A 26,440-nucleotide genomic window follows, 5' to 3' on the forward strand; every position below is an offset into this window, starting at 1 on the left:
GAGCTAAAAATGGGGTTTTTTCCAGGTCTTCTGATTGTAGAGCCCAATATGGAGAAGATAGAGCACTCCCTTCATTTGAAGTCAGATCAGAAGAACAGCAAACAAGTCTGTCCTTCTATTAGACCTTGTTTCTGTTCTCATTCGAAAGCAAAAAAAAAATTTTTTAAAAAAGCACTCAAAAAAACTAAAAAATAAGAAAGCAAAAGTATTCAATCGTACTTACCCAGTAAGAGACAGAACGAGGAGTTCCATTTCCTGTGAATCCAGAATCACTGCCACGCACCCAGCTTCCCCATTTGTCCAGCCTTCAAATTTCATCTTTGTCCTGCCCTCCAGAAACATTCCCTAAAATGCTCAATCCAGGGGCACCCCAGTGGCTCCATCTGTGAAGCGTCTGCCTTCGGCTCAGGTCACGATCCCAGAGTCCTGGAATCGAGCCCCGTGTTGGGCTCCCTGCTTGGTGGGGAGCCGGCTTCTCCCTATCCCTCTGCCCTTCCCTCCACTCGTGCTCTCTCTCTCTCTCTCCCAAATAAATAAAATCTTAAAAAAATAATAAAATGCCCAATCTGGGTCTTTTTTTAGGTTTTCTTTTTTGGGATGTTTCCTAGGTCTGCCTGTTCAAAAAATAGGCTTCCTGCCAGTAGTATGCGGGTATGCTATGGGGGTGTGTGTATGTGTGTGTGCATGCATGTACGTACATGTTGTGTGTTTCAGCTTGGACACAATGAGATTATTTGAGTCTACTGGATGTCCAGCCCTATCCTGAGAGGCTCTTGATCTAATGCATATGCATGTAAATTATATGTCTCTACCTGTTCCTTCTGTCAGAAAAACCAGCACAACTTTGTCTCTGCTACTCCTACATTTTAGAAATTTTAGCTCTTGGAGGGACCCTAGATGTCCTCTTTTCTAGGATGCTCATTCTACAGATGAGGGAACTGAGGCTCTTCTTACCCTGCCACCCCATACCCCCCGATGACAAAAGCCACCATCTTACTCATTTTGTCCCTGACCGCCACCCTGGAATGGCTGAGTCTCTCGGCTGTCTGGGAGGCTGTGAGTATATCTATCTCTTCAGGAGCTCTTGGCCACATTTTGTCCATCTTGGGGTCAAGAGTGCCCCCCAGTATTCTTACACCCCTCTCCCTGTACCCCACAAGGATGTTCAGATGCAGTGTCAGCCACATGGTCAAGCAGTGGCACATGCACCTGCTCAGGGCTGGCCCCCGAGCCGCTGTGTCTCATCAGGGCTGATCCCTGAGGAAATAGCATTCTTCCTGGAGAAGCTGCTCCTTCGAGCAAAGCATCTCACATTCCCCACTCTGACCTCCTGCCTGAGACCAGGGCAGTGTGTCCAAGCTTCAGAAGCCCTGGAGAGCCTTGCCCCCTGACCCGCTCTGTGTTGGCAGCTCATGGACTACCGAGCAGAGTTCAGCAAGTGGTGGCTGACGGAGTTCAAGACAGTCAAGTTTCCCTCCCAGGGAACCATCTTTGACTACTACATAGACCCAGCAACAAAGAAATTCGAGCCTTGGTCCAAGCTCATCCCCCAGTTTGAATTTGACCCCGAGATGCCCCTGCAGGTGAGTGTGGCCAAGTGACTGAGGATGTACGGTTGCCCCAAGGACCTTTAGTGGCTCTGGTGGAAGCCTCTTTATCAGCAGCCAAGCATTTTAACCTTGCAGTAACTAGTCATCCCCCGCTACACAATTTTCAAGAGGAAATCCTAGTGCAAGGAACCCACAGATCCATACCACCCCCCACAAAGACTAGGTAACTTGATTACCAGACTCCACTGGCATCCTGGGGAAGAGAGCGGGGAGACAGCAGGGCAGAAGTTTCCCAAACCTATAGGGTGGTTGCAGGGAGGCAGACAGAGCTGGCAGAGGGGGGAGGGTGTGCTCTCCACCCAGAAGAAAGAGCTTATGGGATGGTCTTACTGTGCATATGAAGGAGGAAGACCCTCCTGCCCGTGGTAGCCAGCCAGCACCGCCATGCCTCTTCTGAAATGCTCCAGAAGGTTCTTGCCAGGCCCCTGTCATTCCCATGCACCCCTGGCACACTCATTGTGTTCTCACCGCAGGCTTGTTTGGTGCACACGAGCGAGACCATTCGAGTGTGCTACTTCCTAGAGCGGCTCATGCAGCGGAGGCGGCCTGTCATGCTGGTGGGGACTGCGGGCACAGGCAAGTCAGTTCTGGTGGGGACCAAGCTGGCCAGCCTGGACGCCGAGGAGTACTTGGTGAAGAGCGTGCCGTTCAACTACTACACCACGTCGGCAATGCTGCAAGGTGAGGGCCCGGAACGCGTGGAGGTTGGGGGGCGGGGGAGGGGGTGTCTGAGTGGCCACGTGCCCGGATGTGGAAATGGAGCAAAGCATCAGCACCTGTTCGGCCTGACGTCCCCTGTGCCTGAACTCCCGTCTTGCCTCTCCTGTCCTTTCTCCACCCCAGCATCTCTGTTCCACTCCTCCTGCACCCTCAACACTGACTTTCTCATCCCACCTCCTTCCTTCCTCCCTGGCCTCTCAGATCCCTCCCAGGCCAGGAGTTCAACACAGAGCAGTTCTCAGTACCTGGATGCGAAGGAGAGCTGACACCCAGCGAAGGATTGCCACAGGCTTATAGAAGCGGCTCTAGGGATCATTTCCTTCACCCTTCCTGTCTTAGAGATAGGGAAACTGAGGCTCGGGGAACGTACACAATCGCCCAAGGTCACCATCAAGCAACAAGGCAGGCAGGGTGCATCCAGCCTTCTGAGCATGTGGGGCGTGCTTTTCATGGGGAGTTGACGTGCTGGGCTCTTGAGTGGACTCAGGTCCTCCAGGTGTGGCTTCAGGGTCAGAGGCACCCCCCCAAAAAAGGAGTTTTCCCCTTGCTAGAGTCACTTTCTCCTTGACTCTCACTACCTGTAGGGACTCCTTATATATAGAAACAATATATAGAAATGCTCATCACTTGAACCCTAGGAGCAGCTCCCTTTTCAAGAGGTGCCCGAGCCAAGTTCCTGGTGATGAGAGAGCACCGGTAGGGCCGGGGTAGGGGGAAGCCCTGCTCATATTCTCTCCCTGCAACTTGGCCGTGCTTCCCGCAGGAGACCACAGTGCATGGCCACACCCGCAATGCAAAACCACAGACCAGGAATTCCAGGCATTGGGCTATTTGCAGACTGGTAAATCAGAAGCCATAGCTTAGTACATGGAAAGTGAGCCTGGCATATTGCCTGTCCAACATCCAGGCTGTAGGCTAGCAGACTTGCAAAACAGGGTTCACTGCAACCTCCTCTTGCTCAGCCTGGACCCGTCTCATTTACTCCATCCTTCCACACCATCCACCGCCCTAGCGAGAATCTCGGAGTCACCGAGCTTGGTATTGGCAGTGTTCTGCCTCCCCAGCTCCTACAGAAAAAACAGCTCACTTCCCTCCCTCCTTCTGCCTATCCGGCCAGCTCTTCTGGAGTCGGGGTCCCAGCCAGCTCTGGGTGCTGCTGGGGGCCCCACTGTCTGCTCCCTGCCTGTCAGTGCAGTCAGGCACCCAGAGCCCCTTGGTGACAGAAAGACTCTCCATTTCTTTGTCAAGGGAGCCTCTGGGCTACATCCCTGGCCGGATTCCCAAATGTTCCACAGGGTCCGTCCCAATTCAATAAGCACCTGTCATTCACACATGAACGTTAACAAGGAAGACAACGTGAAACGACCGAGACTCACATTAGGACTTCACAGTTGGTCAGTGATATGAGCGTCTTCTGTTTGAATAGCCAAAGAATATGCCATTTTCTAAAAACATTTTCTTATTTGAGAGAGAGAGAGAGAGCACATGAGCTCAAGCAGGTGGAGGGGCAGAGGGAGAGGGAGAAGCAGGCTCCCCACCAAGCAGAGAGCCTGACACAGGACTCAATTCCAGGACCCCAGGATCACGACCTGAGACAAAGGCAGATGAAGAGTATGTGGATTTTTTGTGCTCTTCACAATGTAAACGTCTGTAGGCATGAGGCACTTTCAAGTTTAATCTGCATGATTAATGTGTTTTGTCCACCACTTTCTGAAATCTGTGTGAGCAACAAAATCTATCTCAATTTCTGTAGCGTAACTACTCCAACCATGGCCCACTTCCAGCTTCTAGTGCGAAGTCTGCCAACGGTGGGCAGGAAGAGAGGTATAGGAGATCCCCCTGTGTGGTGTTTCCACTTCCCAGATAGGGTAGACAAAAATAACTTCGAAGGCACAGATGATGGTAGGAGAAGGTAAAATAACTGAGATGTGATGAGCTTTGAGTATCTCTACCTTTGTTTTTAAGATAAGTTAACTGGTTTTAAGTTTATTGAATTTATTGTTGAAATAATGATTTAATAACCCAGCTGGCAAGACACGCTTGGTTGTACCAGTAAGCTCTCAGAAGGCAGCGCCAGTAAACCATTAGCTGTGTCCTTACTCCAGAAGACCCCAACCGCCATCATGGCACACCACGACAGCAGCCATGTGACCAGGACATGGCGGTTGTAAGCAGACTTCACCATGGCTGGCTGGCTCATGCCTGAACACTGTTCTTGTTCACTGGACGACAGGACTCTGCACTCATTTGTAAGCCTGGAGTCCAGCGACTGATCAGATGATCAGACCCCCCCATTCACTCTGACTCTCACGCTGCTTACAAGGCTAATAACAACAACTGGTGTTTAGCAAACACTTACCAAGTATGTGTCACGCACCAACCTGAGATCGGGATTTTGTACATTGTTAAATGATCTAATCCCGTCCAGCCCCATGAAGTAAGTCCTTGAATCATCCCCATGTTCTTGGGAAGAACATCAAGGCACAGGGAAGTTAAGTAAGCTACCCTAGGCCACACAGTAAGTGATGGAGCCTGGGCTTGAACCCAGACAGTCCAACTTCCAAGCCTGTGCTCTTAACCTTGAGGTTAATCCTGCCTCCCTGGCAAGAAAATACTTTGAAAACAGCAATAAATGTTTGCTGTTAGTGCTCTTACCCTTGGTGGGACCATTCAAGTATTCTGGAGGAGATGTTTTCTGGAATCTTATTATGAGGATTCTTCGTGTAGAAAAATACTTTAAATGCAGAATAAAAACTTATACTCAAGGAAAGGGAGATAACCTTCCTGCAGTGCCCGGACCTCTCTCTCTCTCATTCTGGGCCCCTAACCTGGATGATTGTCCCCTCCTCACCTGCTGGAACACAGATTTATCCAAAAGCATCAGATTGTTGTCAGTAGACCCAAGAGAACACTGGCTCCTTGCTCCTCACCAGATACAACATCTCTTCATCCTGTGACTTCCCCAGCAGCCTTTTGATTCCATCCATCCTCCACACTAAGGATGGATGAGGCAGGGGTCTCTAATCTCACCCATCCAAAAGCAAGTAGGAACTGAGGAGTCACCCAGAGCCCCAGAGGAGCCAGCGAAAATGCCAGAGTCCATACAACAGAGGTCATACCCTTGACTCTGGAAAAATGCTGAATTCCCTTATTGGAAACCCCTGCCTCTTTCTTTGGTCACAATCCAAACAACTTTGTTTCTTTGGCTTCTCAGCCTAAAACATTTTAGATGCAACAAAATGGCAGATGTAAGGGTGCTCACGACACTTAGATAAGGGGGAGCCAGAAAGCTGATATTCAAGAGGAAATGGAAACTTTCAAAAAGGAGCTACAAGAACTCCAAGGGTAGGGATGCCTGGGTGGCTCAATTGGTTGAGCAGCTGCCTTCAGCTCAGGTCATGATCCCAGCGTCTGGGGATCAAGTCCCACATCGGGCTCCTTGCTCAGCAGGGAGTCTGCTTCTCCTTCTGCCTCTGCCTGCCACCCTTAGTCTGCCTGTGCTCACTCTCTCTGACAAATAAATAAATAAAATCTTAAAAAAAAAAAAAAAAGAACTCCAAGGGTAGCTGCTCTGCCCTGGACAAGAGACAGATTCCCCCACCCATGTCCTGACCCCAGCCCTCCTTTTGCCTCTTTTTGCAGCTGAGTGTGTGCATTGCTGGTCGTGCTTAAGACCCTGTGTAATTACAAAAAGATTGAATGTGTTGTGAAGCAGTCTGCCTCAAAGGGCAGGTAGTACACCCAGACAGATGTGCAAAATGTGCATTTATATTGGGTCTGTAGTGGCAAATGGTGGGAAGTAGCCTAATTATACACATGACAGAGTGCCAAGCATTATTACAGAAAAAGAGGACATTCTGTATGAACAGAGTTGGAGCTATGTCCACAGCTTTGTTGCATGAGAAAAGCAAGATACAGAAGAGAGTACACGGTATGCTCCAAAATGTGTCACATTTAAAGAGAGAGAGAACGATAAAGAACAAGGGGCATCTGGGGGGCTCAGTCAGTTGAGCATCTGACTCTTGATCTCGGCTCCGGTCTTGAGCTCATGGGCATGAGTTCGATCCCCACCTTGGGCTCTGCACTGAACCTGGAGACTACTTAAAAAAAAAAACAAAACAGACTGAGGGTTGGTGGAGGGAGTTGGGTATGGAATGGTCTAGAAGGGTGGTGGGTATTAAGGAGGGCACCTGTGATGAGCCCAGGAGGTTGTATATAAGTGATGAATCCCTGAGTTCTACTCCTGAAACCATCATTGCACTGTGTTGACTAGTTAGAACTTAAATAAAATTTTGAAGAAAAAAAAAGAGCTAAATTAAAACATTTATATATTTTTATACTTACATAGACTATCTCCAGGAGTACATACAATAAACTGATAATAGGTGCCCCTGGCAGGGGGAACTGGATGCTAAGAAGGACCTGGGAGAATTCCTTAAACTTTTTAAAAATTAAGAACTATTTCAAGCATGCAGAAATGTCCAAAAAATAATAATATAACAGATGCCCATGTATTCCCCCACCCAAATTTCACAGACGTTACAATCCTGTCATTTTTGCAGTGAATCTTAGCATTGAAAAGACACCCCCATCGTCCCTCCTGGCCCCTCTTTGAGGACTGAAGTTGATGTGTATCATTTCAAACTTACAACTTTTTTTAAATTCCAGTTAACACATGGCGTAGTATTAACTTCAGGTGTACAACAGAGTGATTCAGAACTTCCATAACTACCCCGTGCCTCCATGCTCATCATAGGTGGCCTCCTTAATCCCCATCACCTAGTTCACCCACCCACCCCTTACCGCCCCTCTGGGGACCATCTGTTTGTTTTCTATACTTAAGAGTCTGTTTCCTGGTTTGCTTCTCTCTCCCCAGTCCCCTGCCCTTTTCTTATTTATTTCCAAAATTCCAGATACAAATGAAATTATATGGTCTTTGTCTTTCTCTGATTGACTTATTTCACTTAGCATTACACTCTCTAGCTCTATCCACATCATGGCAAATGGCAAGATTTCCTTCTTTTTTATGGCCGGGTGATATTCTATTTTATACACACCACATCTTCTTTATCTATTCACCAGTTGATGAACACTTAGGCTGTTTCCATAATTTTGCTATTATAGATAATGCTGCTAAAAACATCGGGGTGCATGTATCCTTTTAAATCAGTGTTTTTGTATCCTTTGGGTAAATACCTAGAGTACAATTGCTGAATCTTGGATAGTTCTTTTTTGAGGAACTACCATGCCCTTTTCCACGGTGGCTACACCAGTTTGCATTCCCACCAACAGAGCATGAGGGTTCCTCTTTCTCTGCTTCCTTGTCAACACCTGTTGTTTCTTGTGTTGTTGATTTTAGCCATTCTGAGAGATGTGAAGTGATAGCTCATTGTGGTTTTGATTTGCGTTTCCCTGATGATCAGTGATGCTGAGCAAAATGGATGAAAGACCCAAATGGGAGACCTGAAACCATGAGAATCCTAGAGGCGAACACAGATAGTAACCTCTTTGACATCAGCCAAAGCTACTTCTCTCTAGATGTGTCTCCTAAGTCAAGGGAAGCAAAAGCAAAAATAAACTACTGGGACTACATCAAAATAAAAAGCTTATGCACAGAGAAGGAAATAATTAACAAAACTAAAAGGCAATCTATGGGATGAGGGAAGCTATTTGCAAATGATGTATCTGATAAAGGGTTAGTATCCAGAATATATAAAGAACTTAGACAACTCAACACCCAAAAAAATAAATAATCCAATTAAAAAGTGGGCAGAAGACATGACTAGACTTTTTCCAAAGACATCAGATGGCTGACAGACACGTGAAAAGATGCAAATTTACACTTTTAGTACATATATGTACCCATAAAAATACACAATGTTGTGTTAGTTACACTTTAAATATACATCATACTGTAACATCTTTTAGCAACTTTTTAAATCATTGTCTATTTCGATACATGTAGATCTATTTCACTGTTTTTTACTGCTGTGCAGGATTCCATTGTGTGAATAAATCAGCCTGTTTATCCATTTTCCCACTAAAGGCAGCAGATTTTTTTCGACATTCTCCCTTTAAAAAAAAAAATCATTGAGTTATAATTGACCTACAGCACATGGCACATATTAAAGTATACGGTTTGATAAGTTTTGAAATATTTACACACCCGTGATGCTATCACAACAGTTGAAATAATGAGTGTATTCATCACTTCTGAAAGTGCCTCTCCCCCTTACCCTTCCACCCTGCCCATGCCTACACAAGCACTGACCTATTTCTGTCACAATAGGTTAGTTTGCATTTTCTAGAATTGTCTATAATGGAAATACAATATGCACTCTTTTTTGTCTGTTTTTTTTCACTCAGCATGATCTCGAGATTTGCCATGTTGTTGAGCATATCAACTGTTCATTCTTTTTGTTCTTGAATAGCAAGATAAAGTATGTAAAACACTCAGAATGGGCCCTAGCTTGCAATAAGGGCTTAGTAAATGGAAGCTATTATTATAATAATTATTATATTATTATAATAATATCAAATCCTTCTTTAAGGATCTATAAATACTATGCAATAATTTCAAAACCCTACTGCCAAAACAAAAGGAACACAAGCAAAAGAGGTGGTTAGGGGGTTTAACTTCAACTATACTAAAGGACATAAAGGACATGTTTTATGTAATGTTTATACTGTGCCAAACTTTGGGTCTTACCCCCTTGGTTCATTTAACCCTCCCTAGCCAATGCGACAATGTTAGTAATGCCTTTGCCTGCATGCAGCAGAAAATCTGAGAATAATGACATAAACATATTTTTTTCATGCAACAAGAAGTCTTGAGGTAGGCAGTTGCGAATGCTAAATCAATGGCTCAGCTATAATTTATATTCTCTCAGTTGCTCCCTCAGAATGGCATAATGGCTGCTGCTCCAGCCATCACATCTGCATTCCAAATGGAAAAAGGAAAAAGATGAAGGGGAGAGTTAGTGCCCATGTCAGGAAATAACAGCTCTCCAGAATCCCCAGTGATCTGGAACATGGCCACCCTAGCTGGAAAGTGACTAAAGAGAAGGAACTTGGAAATGGTGTCCATGACAGATCCAATAGTCTCTGTTTTGGCAAGATGAGAAAAATGAGGCTTGCGGTGTTAAGTGACTTCCCTGAAAGTCACACAATGAGTTAATAGCCAAGCTGTCTTATTTCATCGAGCTTATAGCCTCATTCTGCTTTGATAAGACTGTAAGTCATGCTTCTCGCTTTCCATAATAGAATGCCAGCTCCGCTTCTGTTCATCTGATATCTAGAGCACATGGATATCTTTCCCTTTGATAGTAAATAAAATAGGCCCTTCAGGTAGTCATCAAAACATCAGATTTCTATTGACTTCTCTCCAATAGCTGCCCAAAGCACAGATTTAGAATGCTGACACCTCATGCTGAGGGAGGCAGGGACCCACGCACCTCCCCATTCCCCCAGCTCCTGCAACCCCCACAAACCCACTGCATTGCTTTCATTCCCTTTCCCGCATTACAATTTAATGATCTACCCTTGGGCTCTGTTCAGGATTAGTATGATCAAAGATCATTTTAAGTTACTTTATATCTCCTGTGAAACCCCAGTTGAAGGTTATGCCCATTCTATAACCTGATATTCCTTTTGTAAGTATCCTTAATACGTGCCCTTTAGAATTTAGTGCCTGGAAAATTTTTGTTCATACAAAATGAGAGGCGGATTTATTCCAGTAAGCCAGGATGACGTGGCTGCTGTCATTAAACACAGATTTAGTTCTGAGATTTCAGGTAGGCAGTTCATAAAGGACAGTGTGCAATACATTTTGATTTGGTTGTGATAACAGATGGGTCCAAAAACATTTCTTCTCCAGTATTATTTTGGAATCCCTGTTTAGTCTCTTAATTGGTCTCTTTTATGTCTGTTTAAATACTTGAAGCCTCTGTTCATTCTTTTGGAAAATATAAGTAATTTTTAAAACTAAAGAAATTTGCAGTGACCCGTAGACAGGATGGTCTAGAAAGAGAATAAGGAGAAGCAAAGAAATGTACCAAGTCTTTAATGGGCTTATATTCGCAGCACAAAGAGAGGAGGCTTAAAGATGATGCTGTTCACAATTTGGAATTCTCTTACTAGCCACCTGTGATTTAAATTATTAGTTGAACAAATATTTGAGTGCTTAATTGCCCTAATTGGTTAGGAATTCAGGCATCACAACCTTTGTGTAATAGGGCTCTCCATAACCTTTTCATGAAAAGTTTGAGGTTGGACAGGACCAGAAAAAGATAGGACTCTTGACCTCAAAGGAGCCCCATCACACTTCTATCATTACTACTGACAGCTCTTGTCCACCTGCCTTGCTGTCTTTCAAAAAGGAGATAACACAGGATGAAATCACAAAAGATATGTCACCTCGTGGGCAGGACACGCTGCTCAGGACAAGCAAAGGTAGTTTCAGAGTATTAAAAAAAAAAAAAAGAATACAATATATGTTTCAGACAACAGAGAAGCCATCCCATAAATTTTGGTACCTCCAAATTATGGAACACAGTGCAGCAATTAAAATCATGTTTTAGGGGGATATGTTTTTACATAATGATGTTTATGGCACATGGATTGAATATATATGTATTTTATAAATAGAATGTGCAGTATAACTCTGATTTTGTGAAGGAGAAATGTAACAGAGTGAATAGACTGGGATAAAATGCATTACAATATTGAAACTAATAGCTCCTGAGAGGTGATCGAATCCCAGATAATTTTCACTTTCATCATTATGATTTTCTGTGTTTTTTAATCTTTATATCCTGAATATGTATTCTTTTTGCAAGCGTGCAGAGCACGTTACATTTGGAGAGAATAAATGCAAAGCCCTTCCAGTAATAATGGAAATGTCTTAACTCATGAAAAAACTAGATGAGGCGGGAAGAAAAGAGTTCCAAGGAAAGGAAAATCGGTGTGAAGTTGGATCTCTGTCAAAAACGTGGTCAGGCAATGAGTTCACCCAACTGGGGCATTGTCGGGGGCATTGTCAGGGGAAAATCGATGTGAAGACAGGATCTCTGTCAAAAACGTGGTCAGGCAATGAGTTCACCCAATTGGGGCATTGTCAGGGGCAGAAGCCACATCATGAGAGCATTCGAGTGGCTCACAGTACAGTGACACCAGGTGACGCAGGTTAGAGTCCTGGACAGGAATGGCCAGGGCAGCCCTAGATGGGGACTGGGGTGTGAGGGCTTCTAAGGGTTCTCTCCCTAAGAGCTGTATGAGAGAGGCACTAGAATCAGTTATCTACGGACCTAGATCCTAATTCCAGCAAGACTCGTAACCTGCCTTAGCCTCTGTTTTCTTAGTTACAAAATGGCGGTAATGTGTCTTTCGTTGACGTTCATGGGGTTTGTCATAAAATTTATTCATTCACTTCTTTGTAAGTGTCTTTCAGACACCCCTACTGTGTGCTAGATAATGTTCTAGGTGCTGGGGTTAAGACAGAAAAACAGAGAGAAATGCCTGTCCTCGTGGAGTTTATAGTGTGGAGAGGGTAAGATAATACATAAGACAAATAAGTAGAATATAGAGCATTTTAAGTGAAATTTTAAGAAGAAATGAAGCAGGCACAGGGGATTGGGGGTGAGGAGTTAACCTTGGCCCTAGTGCAGGACAGGACTCACTGAGAAATGGCATTTGAGCAGACAAATGCCCAATGGAAATGAGGGAGCAAACTGGGCTGGCCTTTGGGAGAAAGGATGGCAGGCAGGAGCATCAGCTAGAGCAAAGGCCCTGTGGCAGCGAGTGTAACAGAGCAGGATGGCTGGAGCAGAGAGTATGGACAGGGGAGCATCGGAGAGAAAAACAGAGATACAAGGTTTAGGGACATACCCAGACTGGCTTTTGCCCCAGGCGAGCTGGAATGCTCCAGGTGAGTTGTAAGCAGGAGACTGGCAGGATCTGATTCACATCTTGGCAAGGGGACTCCTGTCTGCTCTTTTGGGAATGCTACAGAGTGACGGGATCCAGAGCAAAAGCAGGAGGCCACTTGGGTGGATCTAGCAGGTGAGAGCCTATGGCCAAAGGGTGGTCATGGTGGAGACAGTGAAATGAGAACGGATGGGAACCCACTTTGAAATGGAAATTGCTCCTCAAATGCACAATGGTGTTGAAATATTGTGGAAGGAATTATGTGACTAAAAGCAGAGGGCCGCTGGCACAGGACATGGCTACTGGCTGAATGTGAGGCCTGTCCATGTAAAGAAGTTGGGTAAGATGCTGCCGATGGGGGCGCCCGGGTGCCTCAGGCAGTTAAGCGTCCAGCTCTTGATTTCAACTCAGGTCATGATTTCAGGGTCGTGAGATCAAGCCCTGCATCAGGCTCTGCGCTCAGTAGGGAGTCCGCTTGACGTTCTGTCTCTCCCTCCCCGACTGTCCCCCGACTCAGGCTTGCTCGTTCGTGCTCTCTAAAGCAATCAAATAATCAGTCAATCTTAAAGAAAGAAAGAAAGAAAGAAAGAAAGAAAGAAAGAAAGAAAGAAAGAAAGAAAGAAAGAAAGAGAATGAAAGAAAGAAAAAGAAAAAAGATGGAGCACATCAACTCCAGGCCCAGGTATGGGCTTGATTGTCAGGACTCATTTACAACAAGGCAGAACCCAGAAGATTGGGGGGAGGATGGCAATTCTTTATACTTCTCACGTGTTGAGTGCCTTCACCACCAACCTGTTTGCTAACGCTGAGATCCACCTCTGTCCCCCAGCTCTGCCTGGAAACAATCACTTGACCCCCATGCCATCCGAGACGTGACTTGGAGGAGAACTTAGTCACGCGGGGTTCAAAAATGTATGTGCCTTTCCCGAGGGAGTCCTCCCTCCCTGGAGGACTTAACATCCTCCTTTTGGGGTGACCCAGTGTGTTCGCACTTGCTAACTGACATGCTTTCCTCCTCAACAATCCTTTAGAAGCAAAAGACTTAATCAACCCAAATTATAGGGGTCTGCCTCATTGCAGGGGTTGATTTGAATATCACTGCTCTGGGGAAAGGAGATTTTCCCCAGTAGAAGGACTGTTCTCAAAAACATGTCCTTGGCGGGCGCCTGGGTGGCTTAGTGGGTTAAAGCCTCTGCCTTTGACTCAGGTCATGATCCCAGAGTCCTGGGATCGAGCCCCGCATCGGGCTCTCTGCTCAGCAGGGAGCCTGCTTCCTCCTTTCTCTCTCTGCCTGCCTCTCTGCCTACTTGTGATCTCTGTCTGTCAAATAAATAAATAAAACATTAAAAAAAAAAAACCATGTCCTTGGCAACCCATTAATTATATTTCATTTTGACAGATCTTGTACATAGTTGTTATATCTTTAGGGGGAAAAAAGGTGTTGGGTGATTAATTGGTTGATAGGGTATGTTAATTGAATGCTAATTAAATTTAAATCTAATTCATATTTGAAACACTTAATTTAACTCAGGGCCAGAAAATTAGAATATTCAAGCTTCTTGAAGGAACTTGTCTTCCTATCTGTCACCTCCAAATGTCTATTGACACTTTCTCCTTGTTTACAAACTTGTTTTTCAAGAGAAGGAATCAGATGGTTCTTAGAGCTTCCAGCTGTAATAAGTGTCCGTTCTCGCAATACATATTTAATTGCTTTATTGGGGGAAAAAAAATTACATAGATCTCCACTGCATTACTTAAGGTCACTCTCAACAAGTCCCATCAGGCTGGGCAGGGCGTTTTGTGAAGGGACGATTCCAGAAGAGTCTAGGTAAGTCTCCAGAAAGGTGCTGAGATGCTGTGCGTGGAGCCTGATATTAACCTGAAGGCAGCAGAGGAGTCCTTCGGGGTGCTAGAAGCTTCTGAGAAATTTCCTGAGGCTATTGTTCACCCCAGAAGGAGAACTCTCTGAGACCTCTGCTGACAAGCTATCCATTAGCTCCTGTCTTATGCCCCCCAGGGAGAAGGGGCCCCCACCCACCCCAATGTGGGAGCCACAGAGCCTCTGTGCTCCTACACTGTGTGACCCAGAGGAGGCAGGTCTACCCAGGACCCAATTACCTGTAGATTTCTTTGGGGGTCGAGCCCCAGGCCTCCCAACTGTGAAGGTTTCTTCTGTTTCTACTCCATAAGTCAAGAAAACTGGGGACCACAATTATGACAGATGGAGCGTGGGCTCTGAAATTGAACTGCTCCAGATCTGTACCCCAGCTTCACTTTAGAGACGTGCCTTTGTTCTTCCGTGCCTCAGTGTCCCCACCTGCAAAATGGAATGGTCATACTAATCTTGCACGGATGTTGCGTGGCTTCAGTGAGATTGTGCATGTTTGTGAGAACTTGACGCAGGACACGTTGTAAGGTGTTGAACGCCTGGTCGATGCAGTCGCCCTCTACCCGCTGAGTCCTGGCGTCACCGCTGGTCCCATAGAATATCCCAGATCTGATAGTAAGTGCTGCTGTTTGCAGGCAGGCGCACGCTGTCCTTCACCCCTGTTCTCTCTCTGTGCTGGCATCTGAGGTTTGAACCTCCCTCCCTCACTAACTGGCTCATCTCCTCAGCTGTCCTGGAAAAGCCTCTAGAAAAGAAGGCTGGCAGAAATTACGCCCCCCCAGGCCACAAGAAGCTTATCTATTTCATCGATGACATGAACATGCCGGAAGTGGATGCCTACGGAACCGTGCAACCCCACACCATCATCCGGCAGCATCTGGACTACGGCCACTGGTAAGAGCAGGCATGCAAAGGGCCTGGGGCCCGTGGGGTGGTGGGGGGAGGAGGAGGCCTAAGTCAGGGCTGAAGGCTGTTCTGCTGGAGCCACAAACCACAGGTGAGTGCTGGTGCCCAGTGAGAAACCCCATAGCAAACCACATTCCTCATGGGATTCTGTTTCCTGGGGAGTTTCCAGTGGGCATTCATGCCTACATGGGAAGTTTGGTCCAGGAAGATGCTGCACTCTCATCTAAAGGTAAAAAAAAGAAAAAGATCTACTTTTTTCCTCAATGTTCACCTCAAAAGTTGCCTTCTCCAAACCCCCAAAGCAGAATTCACCACTCCCATCCCCGACTGTGGCCCCACAGCCCCAAACAGGTACTAGAGTGAGAACAGCCCCCACGCTGTGGAGCACACAGAGGTCGGCAGACCTTCGCGGCCTGTGTCTCCTTTGGAGCGACTCACAGGGTCTCACACTGTCTCTTCAAACAGCATAATTTTTCATGGCGAAAGGTCTGAACTTTAAAAAAAAAAAAAAGTCCATGGTTAGACACCCCACTCTGGCCCACCTTCCTACCCTGCATTGAATTAGCTGCTAAGAAAATGGTCATTGCAAAGAGGGAACTAACTTGGAGAGAATGATGGCTGTGATGATGCCCCGAGTTGCCTCTCAGTCATGCCTCGCGTCCTTGCGGGATGCCTGCCGTGTGTCACCATCCTCACCCACACCAGCATCTGGACTGTACTGGGAGCCTTCAGCCCTACACATATACTTCAGACTTAGATGGGCAGTAGGAACTCCCTGGAAACCCTGCCCTGTTGCCTTGGCATGTTTGCGTTTCCACTCTCAGCAATGGCTATTTCGTGCCTTGGGACTGTCTGTGAGCTTCCCACCCCACCTCTACTGGTGACCACAGGCGCCATCTTTGTTTTTTTCTTCCATATCTGTACAACTTACTTGCTCCCCCCTGCTTCGCTTTCTCACCAGTCCTGGCACACCTTCCCTGAAACTGAACCATCACCAGCTTCTCGCTTCTACTCTCTTCCACCTCCTGCATTAACCACCCCTCATCTCCTGAAGAGTTCCTTCTCCTCAATATGGAGACTCACCTAGATTTCCTCTAATGTGTTCAGAAACACCATTTTCTAATTATTGGCCTGTTCTCTCTCCCTACAAAGCCAAATGTCTCTGCTCTGTTTACACTTCCCCACCTTCCCCGTCATTGCTCACCCCACTACCTGGTTTCTGTTTCTTCCACTTTACTGAATGGTTGTTCTTGCTCAACCCCTAACTGTCTATCTGTAAGATCCAACAGACCCATTGGGTTGGGTTGCTGTCTTCCTCTCTCTACAGCCCTGGACATGTTTGACTGCTTTCTCCTTTTGGACATACTGACTTCCTTTGCCTTCTGGGGGGCCATACACCCTGGATTTCCACCCTACCCCTTAGTCCATTTTTATGGCTTCTTTCTCCTACACTACTCCCATAGATGTTGGATCCCTCCGGATTTGGGCCTAGGCTCTTGTTCTTTTTCAATCTCTACCAATGGATCTAGACTTTTTTTTTTTTAACCACCCAGACTCATGAATGATAGGACACATCCCACCTCACCTTGACAAGGCATTCACCTGCCTGGGCCCTCACCCAACTCTCACTGTGGTTTCTGTCTGTTCCAGGTATGATCGGAACAAGCTGTCCCTGAAGGAGGTCAGGAATGTGCAGTACGTTTCCTGCATGAACCCCACCGCAGGCAGCTTCACCATCAACCCACGCCTGCAGGTATGGGGGGAGCCAGGGTACCCAAATCCTGAATAAAGTCTACCTTACCAGAGCAGATATCACTCAGTGACAAGTAATCATTGGCCCTTCCCCTGTCCAGCCTTTGAAAGTGGCAAATTATACAGGATGCTGATTTGCATTTCTAGGGGGACAAAGGTACTTCCAGACCCAGAACCAGGAAGCTTTTCGAGCTGACAGGGGTCATGGAGTCCATCTGATTTGGCTCATCTTCAGAGAGATGAAATGACTCTTATGTGGACCTATTCAGTATCAAATACTTGTTGGGACTCAGATGCTCTGAGTTCAAGTTCTGCTCTCTTCCTACCTGCTGACATCTTTGACTAAAGGCCCAAAGCCCGCTACCTCTCTAGTCATTTAGATTCAACCTAATTGTAGGTTCAGCGTGAGACATGTGACCAGATTATAGAATCCAAAGCCCTTCTAAGAATTCTTCATTATTTTACCCAAATCCCCAAAGGCAATTTTTACTCTAACTCATGACTCTAACTGACATCCTGTTCCCCTGGGCAGCGTCATTTCAGCGTGTTTGTGCTCTCCTTCCCGGGAGCAGACGCCCTGGGCTCCATCTACGGCACCATCTTGACTCAGCACCTGACGCTCGGACGTTTCCCAGCATCCCTGCAGAAATCCAGCCCCCAGCTCATCAATCTGGCCCTGACCTTCCACCAGAAAATCGCCACCACGTTTCTACCCACAGCAATCAAATTCCACTACATTTTCAACCTCAGAGACTTTGCCAACATCTTTCAGGTGAGTCCATCTGCCCAGAGACACAGTGATGATCTGGTCCCTTCCGCTCATAAAACAAGAGTTAACACCAAACTCTTAGGCCAACGCACAGGTTTATGGAATCATGAGCACAGTAAACAGGTGAACAGGGTACCATGGGATCCTCGAGGAAGGACATCAACCAGATAGTTCCGTTTGCCGATGACACCATTCCCCAGGACAAATTTTTGGGTTGATTCCTTTGGGTTGCAGAAGGCTCGGCATCTTGAAGAAAATGCTATAGAATGATTCCACTGTGCCTCGGAAGGAAAGCAGAGAGAACTATTTTGCAGGCCCTGGTGCTATACCCTTTATTCTTGAGCACAAAAAGAACGTCCCCTGAGTCATGCGAGATAGATCTGCTTCCTGAAAAAAAGCCATGTTGGAATATTCATAAGACACCATCTGCCAGCCCCTGGGAGGCCTCGGTTTAAAAACTCCAGGTTCCTTTCCAGGCCACAGCCATTTGATTCTCTTCGAGTTGCTCCTCTGAGTAGTGATGGCCTGTCTCTGTCTGTTGCTTTCTGCTGCTTGACCCTGACCGCCAAAATGCCCAGAGGGCAGTGCGGCGAACCCCAGCCCCTCTTCCTTTTGGTCAGGCACACCACCCTCACGGGGTGTGGAGAGTCCGCAACTTTCCCATCCTGGACAGGAATCTGCAGAAACTGCTTCTCAGAGCGACTCCTCCCCCAGAGAGCCCTGAGAAAGGATAAAGGAGAAGGATGCTTCTTAAACCAAGCAGAGGCCACACCTGGAGGGGAATGTCTGTCTGACTGATCAGGGAGGGGGGCGGGCCCCACCACAGCGAGTACAGCTATCTGGAATTCATTACCCATGGCCCTACCTGAACAGGTAGGATTCCGGGGAACCTCAGGCTAGCAAAGGCCCCGACCATGAGAACACAGGGCCTGCATGGTCCAGCCAGGCATTTTGGTTGGAAAGAGAAGAAATTCCCTAAATATTAGTTCAGAGATCTAACGACTGTGTTCCAGAAGGGCTGAACTTACCAGTGCAGACACCGAGACCCACATGAGGGCAGGGCTTTGAGAACACGCCTAAGATGGCTCAGGACAGCCCTCCTCGGTCCTGGACCCCATGTAGACATTAGCTCTGCTAAACATGAGGAGAAACAGAAACCCTCCGGGGCTTCTGTAGATTTTCCTGAGAGCGCACCGCCAGCCAGTAAAGGAACTAGAACACAAATCTGGGTCTTTGGGTTCCTGGCCAGGCCCTCCGTCCTCCACACCATTCTGCCTGTCTCATCTGGGCTTCTGATGAGGAGAACGAGCATAAGGTAGTTGAGGCAGCAAGAAAGACTGCGCTCGAAGCCTTGTAGCATGAGGGCAGGACAATTGCCAAGTTTGTGCGTGCCCACTCTCGTCTCTCATCTTTTGAGTATTAACAGAGAAAGACCTCTTTTTTTTTAAGATTTTATCTATTTATTTGACAGAGAGAGACACAGTGAGAGAGGGAACACAAGCAGGGAGAGTGGGAGAGGGAGAAGCAGGCTTCCTGCCAAACAGGGAGCCCGATGCGGGGCTCAATCCCAGGACCCTGGGATCATGACCTGAGCCAAAGGCAGATGCTTAACTGACTGAGCCCCCCAGGCACCCCAGAGAAAGACCTCTGTTATCACACACCCCCTCTCTGAAACCTCACTGCAGCTTGGCATGGTGGGGGAGTCACCCTCTGCGTTTCCGAAATGCTGAAAAGGGAGTTAACATTGTCAGAGCAAATTCACATCACTCATAGGGCAGAGCTGAAGGGAGGAGAGCCTCAAGTCTCTTTTATCAGAACCATCCCACTGCTGTCCGGACAGACACCTTGTCACCCTCACACCCTGAATTGTATATTCATGACAAGCCTTTGGGATGCACATTGTTATCCCAATTTCAGAGAGGCTCGGGGAAGTTACCAGCTAGGTGACAGCACGAATGGTCACGAAGGTAGAAAGTACACACCTTGTCAGTGGAATGAATAGGAAAGCATCTGGCCCCATGGGAACAGAGGGAAAGGTGGAGGGGGCCGCTGAGAGACTAGATCGGAAAGATCACTGGAGGCCAGAGTGGGCCCATAGAGTCTGTAATAAGAGCTAACATTTACCGAGCACGGTCCGAGGCCTTACACATCTGTTAGCAAACAGTTTCATCCTCAAAATGATGGGGTAAGATGAAATACCGATTCTTTCCAATTGGGAAATGACAATGCTGGGCCACAAAGAAATCGAGTACCTCAATCGTGTTTGCACGATGCAGCAGCACTGAGACCCAAAGCTAGAATGTTCAGCTCTACGGTGCAGGTAAGCTGGCGGGGGCAAAGGTGAGGAGGAAGGACTCTTGTTCCATGCGCTCCCCCACACCCCCGGCCGTGTCTTTGCCTGACTCAGGCAGCCTGAGTGGCGATCCCCTAGGCTTTCGGCAGCCTGCCAGCTGTCAGCCACCTGCCACAAGAGTGGGTAGGAAAAGGCATCCCTCCCTGGGAGTGCCTGCCTCCCTGCAGCCGCACAGCCCCCCCGCCCTCCTCCTCTAGACGTCAGTTTCAGGCTCAAGCTTGACCACAGCTTCCCCTGCCTCCTTCCCCTCTTCCTTGTCTGAAGGCCTGATGATGGAAGCATTGGCACGGGGTGGGGGTTGGGGGGACCTGTTAAATGCCCGTGAGAAGACAGGCGTTGCCTAGAGAGCACGCTGCTTTCCTCCACTCGGCTTGACCCAAGGCTCAGTAACTCAGACCTTCTCTGCACTTCCCTCACTGACCTGATCAGGGCACGATCAGGGGCTCCGAGTAGCAGAAATCATTAACGGCTCCCATCTCAGTGTGACTAAGGAGACACAGAGTCTGTGCTTGGTGGGCTCACGTCGACTCAGCCCTTAGCTCCCGGGCATCCTGAGCAGTTGTCTTTCCCGGGATTATAAGCTCCAAGTGATAGCCCATGTCGCTGGGAAAGACAGTCCAGGAAGCTGGGGTTCCTGGTTGTTGCTTCTCCCTGCCCTCTGATACCTAGGAGAGCCAAGGAGGGAGGCTGAGACACAGGTGTCGGTAGGGCCAAAGGGACCTAATGGAATTTCTTTCTTTGCAAAATTAAACTTATCAGAGTATAATATACATGTAGGAAAGCACACAAGTCATAAGTTCACAACTAGGTTAATTATCACAGACATCACACTTACATAACTATGAGAAAGAGATCAAGATCTTTAGATCGAAAAGCAGAACATTCCCACATCCCTAAAGCTCTTCCTTTTTTCTCCCTTTGATTTGGTTTTTCTCCACCCCCCCCCCCCCCCCCCCCCCCCCCCCACCCCGGAGGTAAATGCTGTGTGGACTTCTAGTCGAACTGATCCCTAAGTTCTTTTGACTTATTTTGGGATGTTATCAAAATAGAATATGATTTTTGTAACTTTTAACTCACTTTGCAACTTCGTTCACTGTTATGCTTATACTTACATATACAATCATGTTATTGGTAAAAAATATTAGTGACAATTTCCTTCTTTCCAATCCTTTAATCTTATAATTTCTTTTTCTTGTTTTACTGTGCTGGTTATAAATGCCAGTAAAATGTTGAAGAGAAGTTGTGAGAATGGCTTCTTGTTGCATTCCTACTTTTAGGGAAAAAGAGCTTGTACTAGTTGACCATTAAGTATGATGTTTACTCTGGGTTTTGGGAGACGCTCTTTGCCAGATTAAGAAAATTCCTTCCTGGGGCGCCTGGGTGGCTCAGTGGGTTAAAGCCTCTGCCTTCGGCTGGGGTCATGATCTCACGGTCCTGGGATCAAGCCCCACATCCGGGCTCTCTGCTCAGCAGGGAGCCTGCTTCCTCCTCTCTCTCTGCCTGCCTCTCTGCCTACTTGTGATCTCTCTCTGTGTGTCAAATAAATAAATAAATAAATCTTAAAAAAAAAAAAAAACAAAGAAAAGAAAATTCCTTCCTGATTATAGTCTCCTAAGAGTTTTAACCATGCGTATATGTTGAAACTTAACAAGCAACTTTTCTGTAGCTCTTAAAATAATTACATCGATTTTTTTTTCTTGTTGTTTCTGGAAATGTGATAAATTACACTGATTATTTTTGAATCTTAGATCACTCTTGCATTCCTATAATCAACCCAATTTAATTGCTACATGTTGAGCCTTTTATATTTTGCTGGATTCCATTTGTTATTTTTTAATATACTTTTTGCACCTCCATTAATAAGATTGTCCTATAATTCTTCTTTCCTCATAAAATGCTTTGGGAAGTGGTCACTTTTTCTCTCTCAGGAAGCTTTTGGAAAACACTGTAGTGAGCTTTCCTGAAATGTCAGAAGAATTTACTGCTGAAACCCTCTAGAGTATTTTTTTTTAAGATTTTATTTATTCAACAGACAGATCACAAGTAGGCAGAGAGGCGGGCAGAGAGAGAGGGGGAAGCAGGCTCCCCGCTGAGCAGAGAGCCCGACGTGGGGCTCAATCCCAGGACCCTGGGATCATGACCTGAGCCAAAGGCAGAGGCTTTAACCCACTGAGTCACCCAGGCACCCCTCTGGAGTATTTTTGTGGAAGAACCTAAGTTATGAGTTCTATTTCTTTGTACACTTCAGACAATTCAGATTTTCTATTTCTTCGTGTGTCAGTTGTAGGTTATCAATGTTCTCAATCTCTAATTTATTGCCATGCAATCATTTATAATATCCTGTGATTGTCTTTTAGATACCTGTTGTATCTGACATTATCTCATCTTTCTTATACCTGATAATGGTTATTTGTGACTTTTCTCATTTTCTCTTTTTTTTTCTCTTTTACCAGCCTTACTAAGGAGTTATCAATTGTGCTAATCTTTTCAAAGAAACTGATAAGTATTCACATATAATATCCTTTTTTTTTTTTGCTTTATTTGCTGTCTGTTTTTATATTACTAATAATTGATCTTTTCTTTATAATCTTTTTCTTCATACTTTTAGGTTTGGGTTCTCCTTTTTTCTAACTTCTTGACATAGCTACTTGTGTCATCAATCATCAGCCTCTCAGCTCTTATAAAACATTCATTTTAAGGCTATGAATTTATCACTAATTATGCCATATACTGTATCATGCAAACTTTTATATGTTATATTTTTATTGTCATGCACTTCATAATATTTCTTAATTTCCCCTATGATTTCTCCTTTAACCCATGGGATATTTGGAAGTATATTGCTTTATTTTTTTAGAATTGAGAGATTTTCTAGTTATCCTTCTCTTATTGATGCTTAGCTTAATTCCACTCTTGTCAGAAAATATACTCAATTATTTCATTCCTTTGAAATTTGTTGAGATCTGCTTTATTTTGAAAGGTCTGACCAGTGTGACTTCTTAAACAGTGCCTTCTTCAGGAGCTGAGTGTAGTTGAGTCAATATGTCAATTAGGTCAAATTTGTGAATCATGTCATTGAAATATTTTATATCCCTCACTGACTTTTTTGACAACTTGTTCTGTAAGTTTCTAAAAAAGTTATGCAAAAACCTCCATCTGCGATTGTGGGCATGTCCATTTCTCTTTTTGTTTACGTCATATTTGCTTTATGTATTTGGAAGTCATGTTATTATGTGCACACACATTTAGAATTTGTATATCTTCCTAGTGGACTGACCTTTTTCTTATTATTAAATTCACTGCTTTATTTTTTAAAAGGGCTCTTTCTTTAAAGTCAGCTTTGTGGAGTAAGGTGGCTATTCATCATTATTTTAGTCCACATCTTCATGACATACTGTTTCCACTTCCTTCATGCTGTATTGTTTTTCAATTTCTTATTTCAGCCTCTTTTTTTATGTTTAAGGCATATCTCCTATAGACAACATCTAGTTGGATTTTTTAAATCTAATCTAATAATTATAGTCTTTAAATTAAAATATTTAGTTCATTTATGTTTGATGTTATTTTATATAACATATATTAGGATTAAATCTACTTTATACTATTTGTTTTCAGTATGTTCTACCTATTCTTTTTTTTTTAAGACTTTATTTATTTATTTATTTGACAGAGAGAAGAGAGAGAGCACGAGTAGGCAGAAAGGCAGGAAGAGAGAGAGGGGGAAGCAGGCTCCCCACTGAGCAGGGAGCCTGATGTGGGGCTCGATCCCAGGACCGTGAGATCATGACCTGAGCCAAAGGCAGAGGCTTAACCCACTGAGCCACCCAGGCGCCCCTGTTCTACCTATCCTATGTTTCCTTTCCTCTCATTTTTTTTTTTGCATTCTATCAAACCAGTTACTTTTTATTCTTTTATTTTCTCCCTCTTTTAGCAGATGTCTTTTTACTGGTCATCTAATGGTTACCAAATGCATCATTTTGTCCCTTTTTCTTTTATAAATTAGTACTTTATCAATTGCCATATGATGCAAGGGTCCTAGAACAATTTACATCACTCCAATTTTATTCTATTGTTATTTTTAAAATTCAGTGTATATTGAAAACCCATACTATACTAATATTGTCTTAGTCAACATTTTTTTTAATATTTATTTATTTATTTGAGAAAGAGAGTGAGCAGGAGAGAGAGTGAGTAGGTGGGAGGAGCAGAGGGAGAGGGAAAAGCAGGCTCCACTTGAACAGTGAATCCAACACAGGGCTCAATCCTGGACCCTGGGATCATGACCTGGGCCAAAGGCAGACGCATAAACAACTGAACCACCCAGGTGCCCCAAGTCGACATTTAATTAGATTTACTCACATATTACTCTTCCCATTGCTCTTGTTCCTGTTGCATATCTGATTCTTCCATTTGGAATCATTTTCATTCTGCCTGAAGAACTACTTTAGTATTTAGTGTACACTCCATCTGCTACAAAATAATCTCTCAGTTTTTTATTTAACTGAAAATACATTCATTTCTTATTTTTTAAAATAATTTGGGAAGGGAGTTTAGAACTCTAGGTTGGTAGTATTTCTGTTGGTATTTTGAAGGGGTCCTTCTACTGTCCTGGCTTCCATGTTTCTGTTAAGGAATTCTCTCTCAAGTCTTACGTTCCTTTGACAATACATGTTTGGTTTTTTTTTTTTGTTTTTTGGGTTTGTTTGTTTTTTTTGGTTGCTAACTTCTAAGATTTTCTGTCTTTGATTTTCAAAAATTTCAGATACGCCCTGATGTCTAAGTGCTATTTTTTGTATTTATCTTGCTTAGTGTTTATAGCACTTTTGAATCTGGGTTGATGTCTTTCCTTTTCAGTTGTATTTTTTCTCCAGTTTTAGAGAAATTCTGGCCAATATATTTTCAGATGTTGCTTCTGCTACTCTCTCTTTTCTTCTAGTAGTCTAATACACATATATGGCATATGTGTCTCATATGTCCCTGACACTCTTTCTTTCTTCTGTTTGCAATTCAGTCTGAATATTTTGTGCTACTCTCTCTTCCTGTGAACTAATTCTATTTTCAACTCTCTCCATTCTGCTCTTAATCCCACTGATAAGCTCTTAATTTCATTAACTATAATTTGGGGTAATTTTTAATTTGAGAATTTCCATTTGATTCATTTTTAAAGACTCCAGTTCTTTGATGAGGTTCTTTACCTGATGTCCTCTAATGTCTTGATCGTATTAATCATAGTTTTGTTAAAGTTTATGTCTGATAATTCCCAGTACCTAGATCTTCTATGGGTCAGTTTTTTTTCTTAATTTGGCCATATCGCCTATTATTCCCAGTAATTTTTGTTTGATTGCCAGACATTAAGTGTTTTAAAATGTACAGATAATTTGAGGGTTTAGATGATGCTATTTTCCTTCAGTGATTACTTCTGCATCTGTTTCTGCCAAGCTGTTGCCATGGACTGATACGATTGAAATTAGGCTCCAGTTTCTGTGAGGACTAAATGATTTGTGATTCACTCATATTCCTAGTGTATAACCATTTGAGGGGTTCCCTTGGGGTTTTTCATCATGACCCCCTTCTAGGTAATCCCTGAACTTCAGTTTTCCTCCTTCCTACCTCTTGAGATAAGTTTGCTCAGCATCTTAACCTGTCATTTGTCTCTCTGTCTTTTCAGTTTCTAAACCTGTAAGTCATTAGTTGTGAATTGGCAAATGTCCAAAGGAAAAAGAAATAATGCCAGGTTTAGGGTTCATCTTTCTTCCTTTTCTTCTCTCTAGAATTCAGCTCTTTGAGTCCCCGCTGCCCTGGTTACTCCCTAATGCCTCTAAAAGATGAAACTTTAAAGATAATTTTCCCATCTTTTGTAGTTGACTTCAGTGGATTGGCTTATAATCAGGTATTCTGCCCCTACTGAAAGCAGCAATCTTGATGGAGGTTCTGGCTATGTTATAGTAATTGAAGGATTCAGTATTAGTCTATTCCTTCTTTCAACAAGCACTCATCAAGAATCTAGTATATGTCAGGCACCATGCTAGATGCCAATAATACAATAATAAAAATAAACAATACCCAAAATGAAGTCTGTCAATTTCCCTGCCTTTGAGACACTCATCATGAACTGAAAGAAGCAAACCTGTCCAAAGAAAAATGATTTTAGGAACAAATAGATGTATATATAAAGGGTGAAGTGGAACACATCAGAGGGAATGCTGTTGGGCAGGAAGAGAAGTGTCATGGAAGACTTCAAGAAAGAGATAACACTTGAATTGGATCTTGAAATGTGAGCATAGCAAGAAAAGCAGAAAGCATGAAGATACAGAAATTATGCAGTATCAGAAAATAATTTTAATTTGGTGAAACTGAAATCTCAATTTTTATGGGAAATGGTAAGAGTGATCATGAGGAGCTAAACTAGTGATCCTATTATGACCAGAACTTTATGCCATGCTCATGAGTCAGAGCATTATTTTGTTGGTGATGAGGAATAATTAAATAGCCCCTTTTCTTCTATGATAAAAAATCAA

General features: G+C 44.6%; 1 protein-coding gene across 1 annotated transcript in view; it reads left to right on the forward strand.

The window, feature by feature from the left end:
* The window catches only part of DNAH9 (dynein axonemal heavy chain 9), a 313,067-nt gene that overhangs the window by 148,062 nt on the left and 138,565 nt on the right, over window positions 1-26,440 (forward strand). Inside the window, exons 37-41 of the mRNA XM_032840101.1 lie at window positions 1,410-1,583; window positions 2,084-2,291; window positions 14,871-15,036; window positions 16,699-16,801; window positions 17,333-17,572. Of these exons, the coding sequence (XP_032695992.1) occupies window positions 1,410-1,583; window positions 2,084-2,291; window positions 14,871-15,036; window positions 16,699-16,801; window positions 17,333-17,572 (891 nt within the window). The remainder of the gene's footprint in view (window positions 1-1,409; window positions 1,584-2,083; window positions 2,292-14,870; window positions 15,037-16,698; window positions 16,802-17,332; window positions 17,573-26,440) is intronic.

This window comes from Lontra canadensis, unplaced genomic scaffold (assembly GCF_010015895.1).
Source record: "Lontra canadensis isolate GAN:19392208 unplaced genomic scaffold, GSC_riverotter_1.0 scaffold110, whole genome shotgun sequence".
NCBI lineage: Eukaryota > Metazoa > Chordata > Mammalia > Carnivora > Mustelidae > Lontra > Lontra canadensis.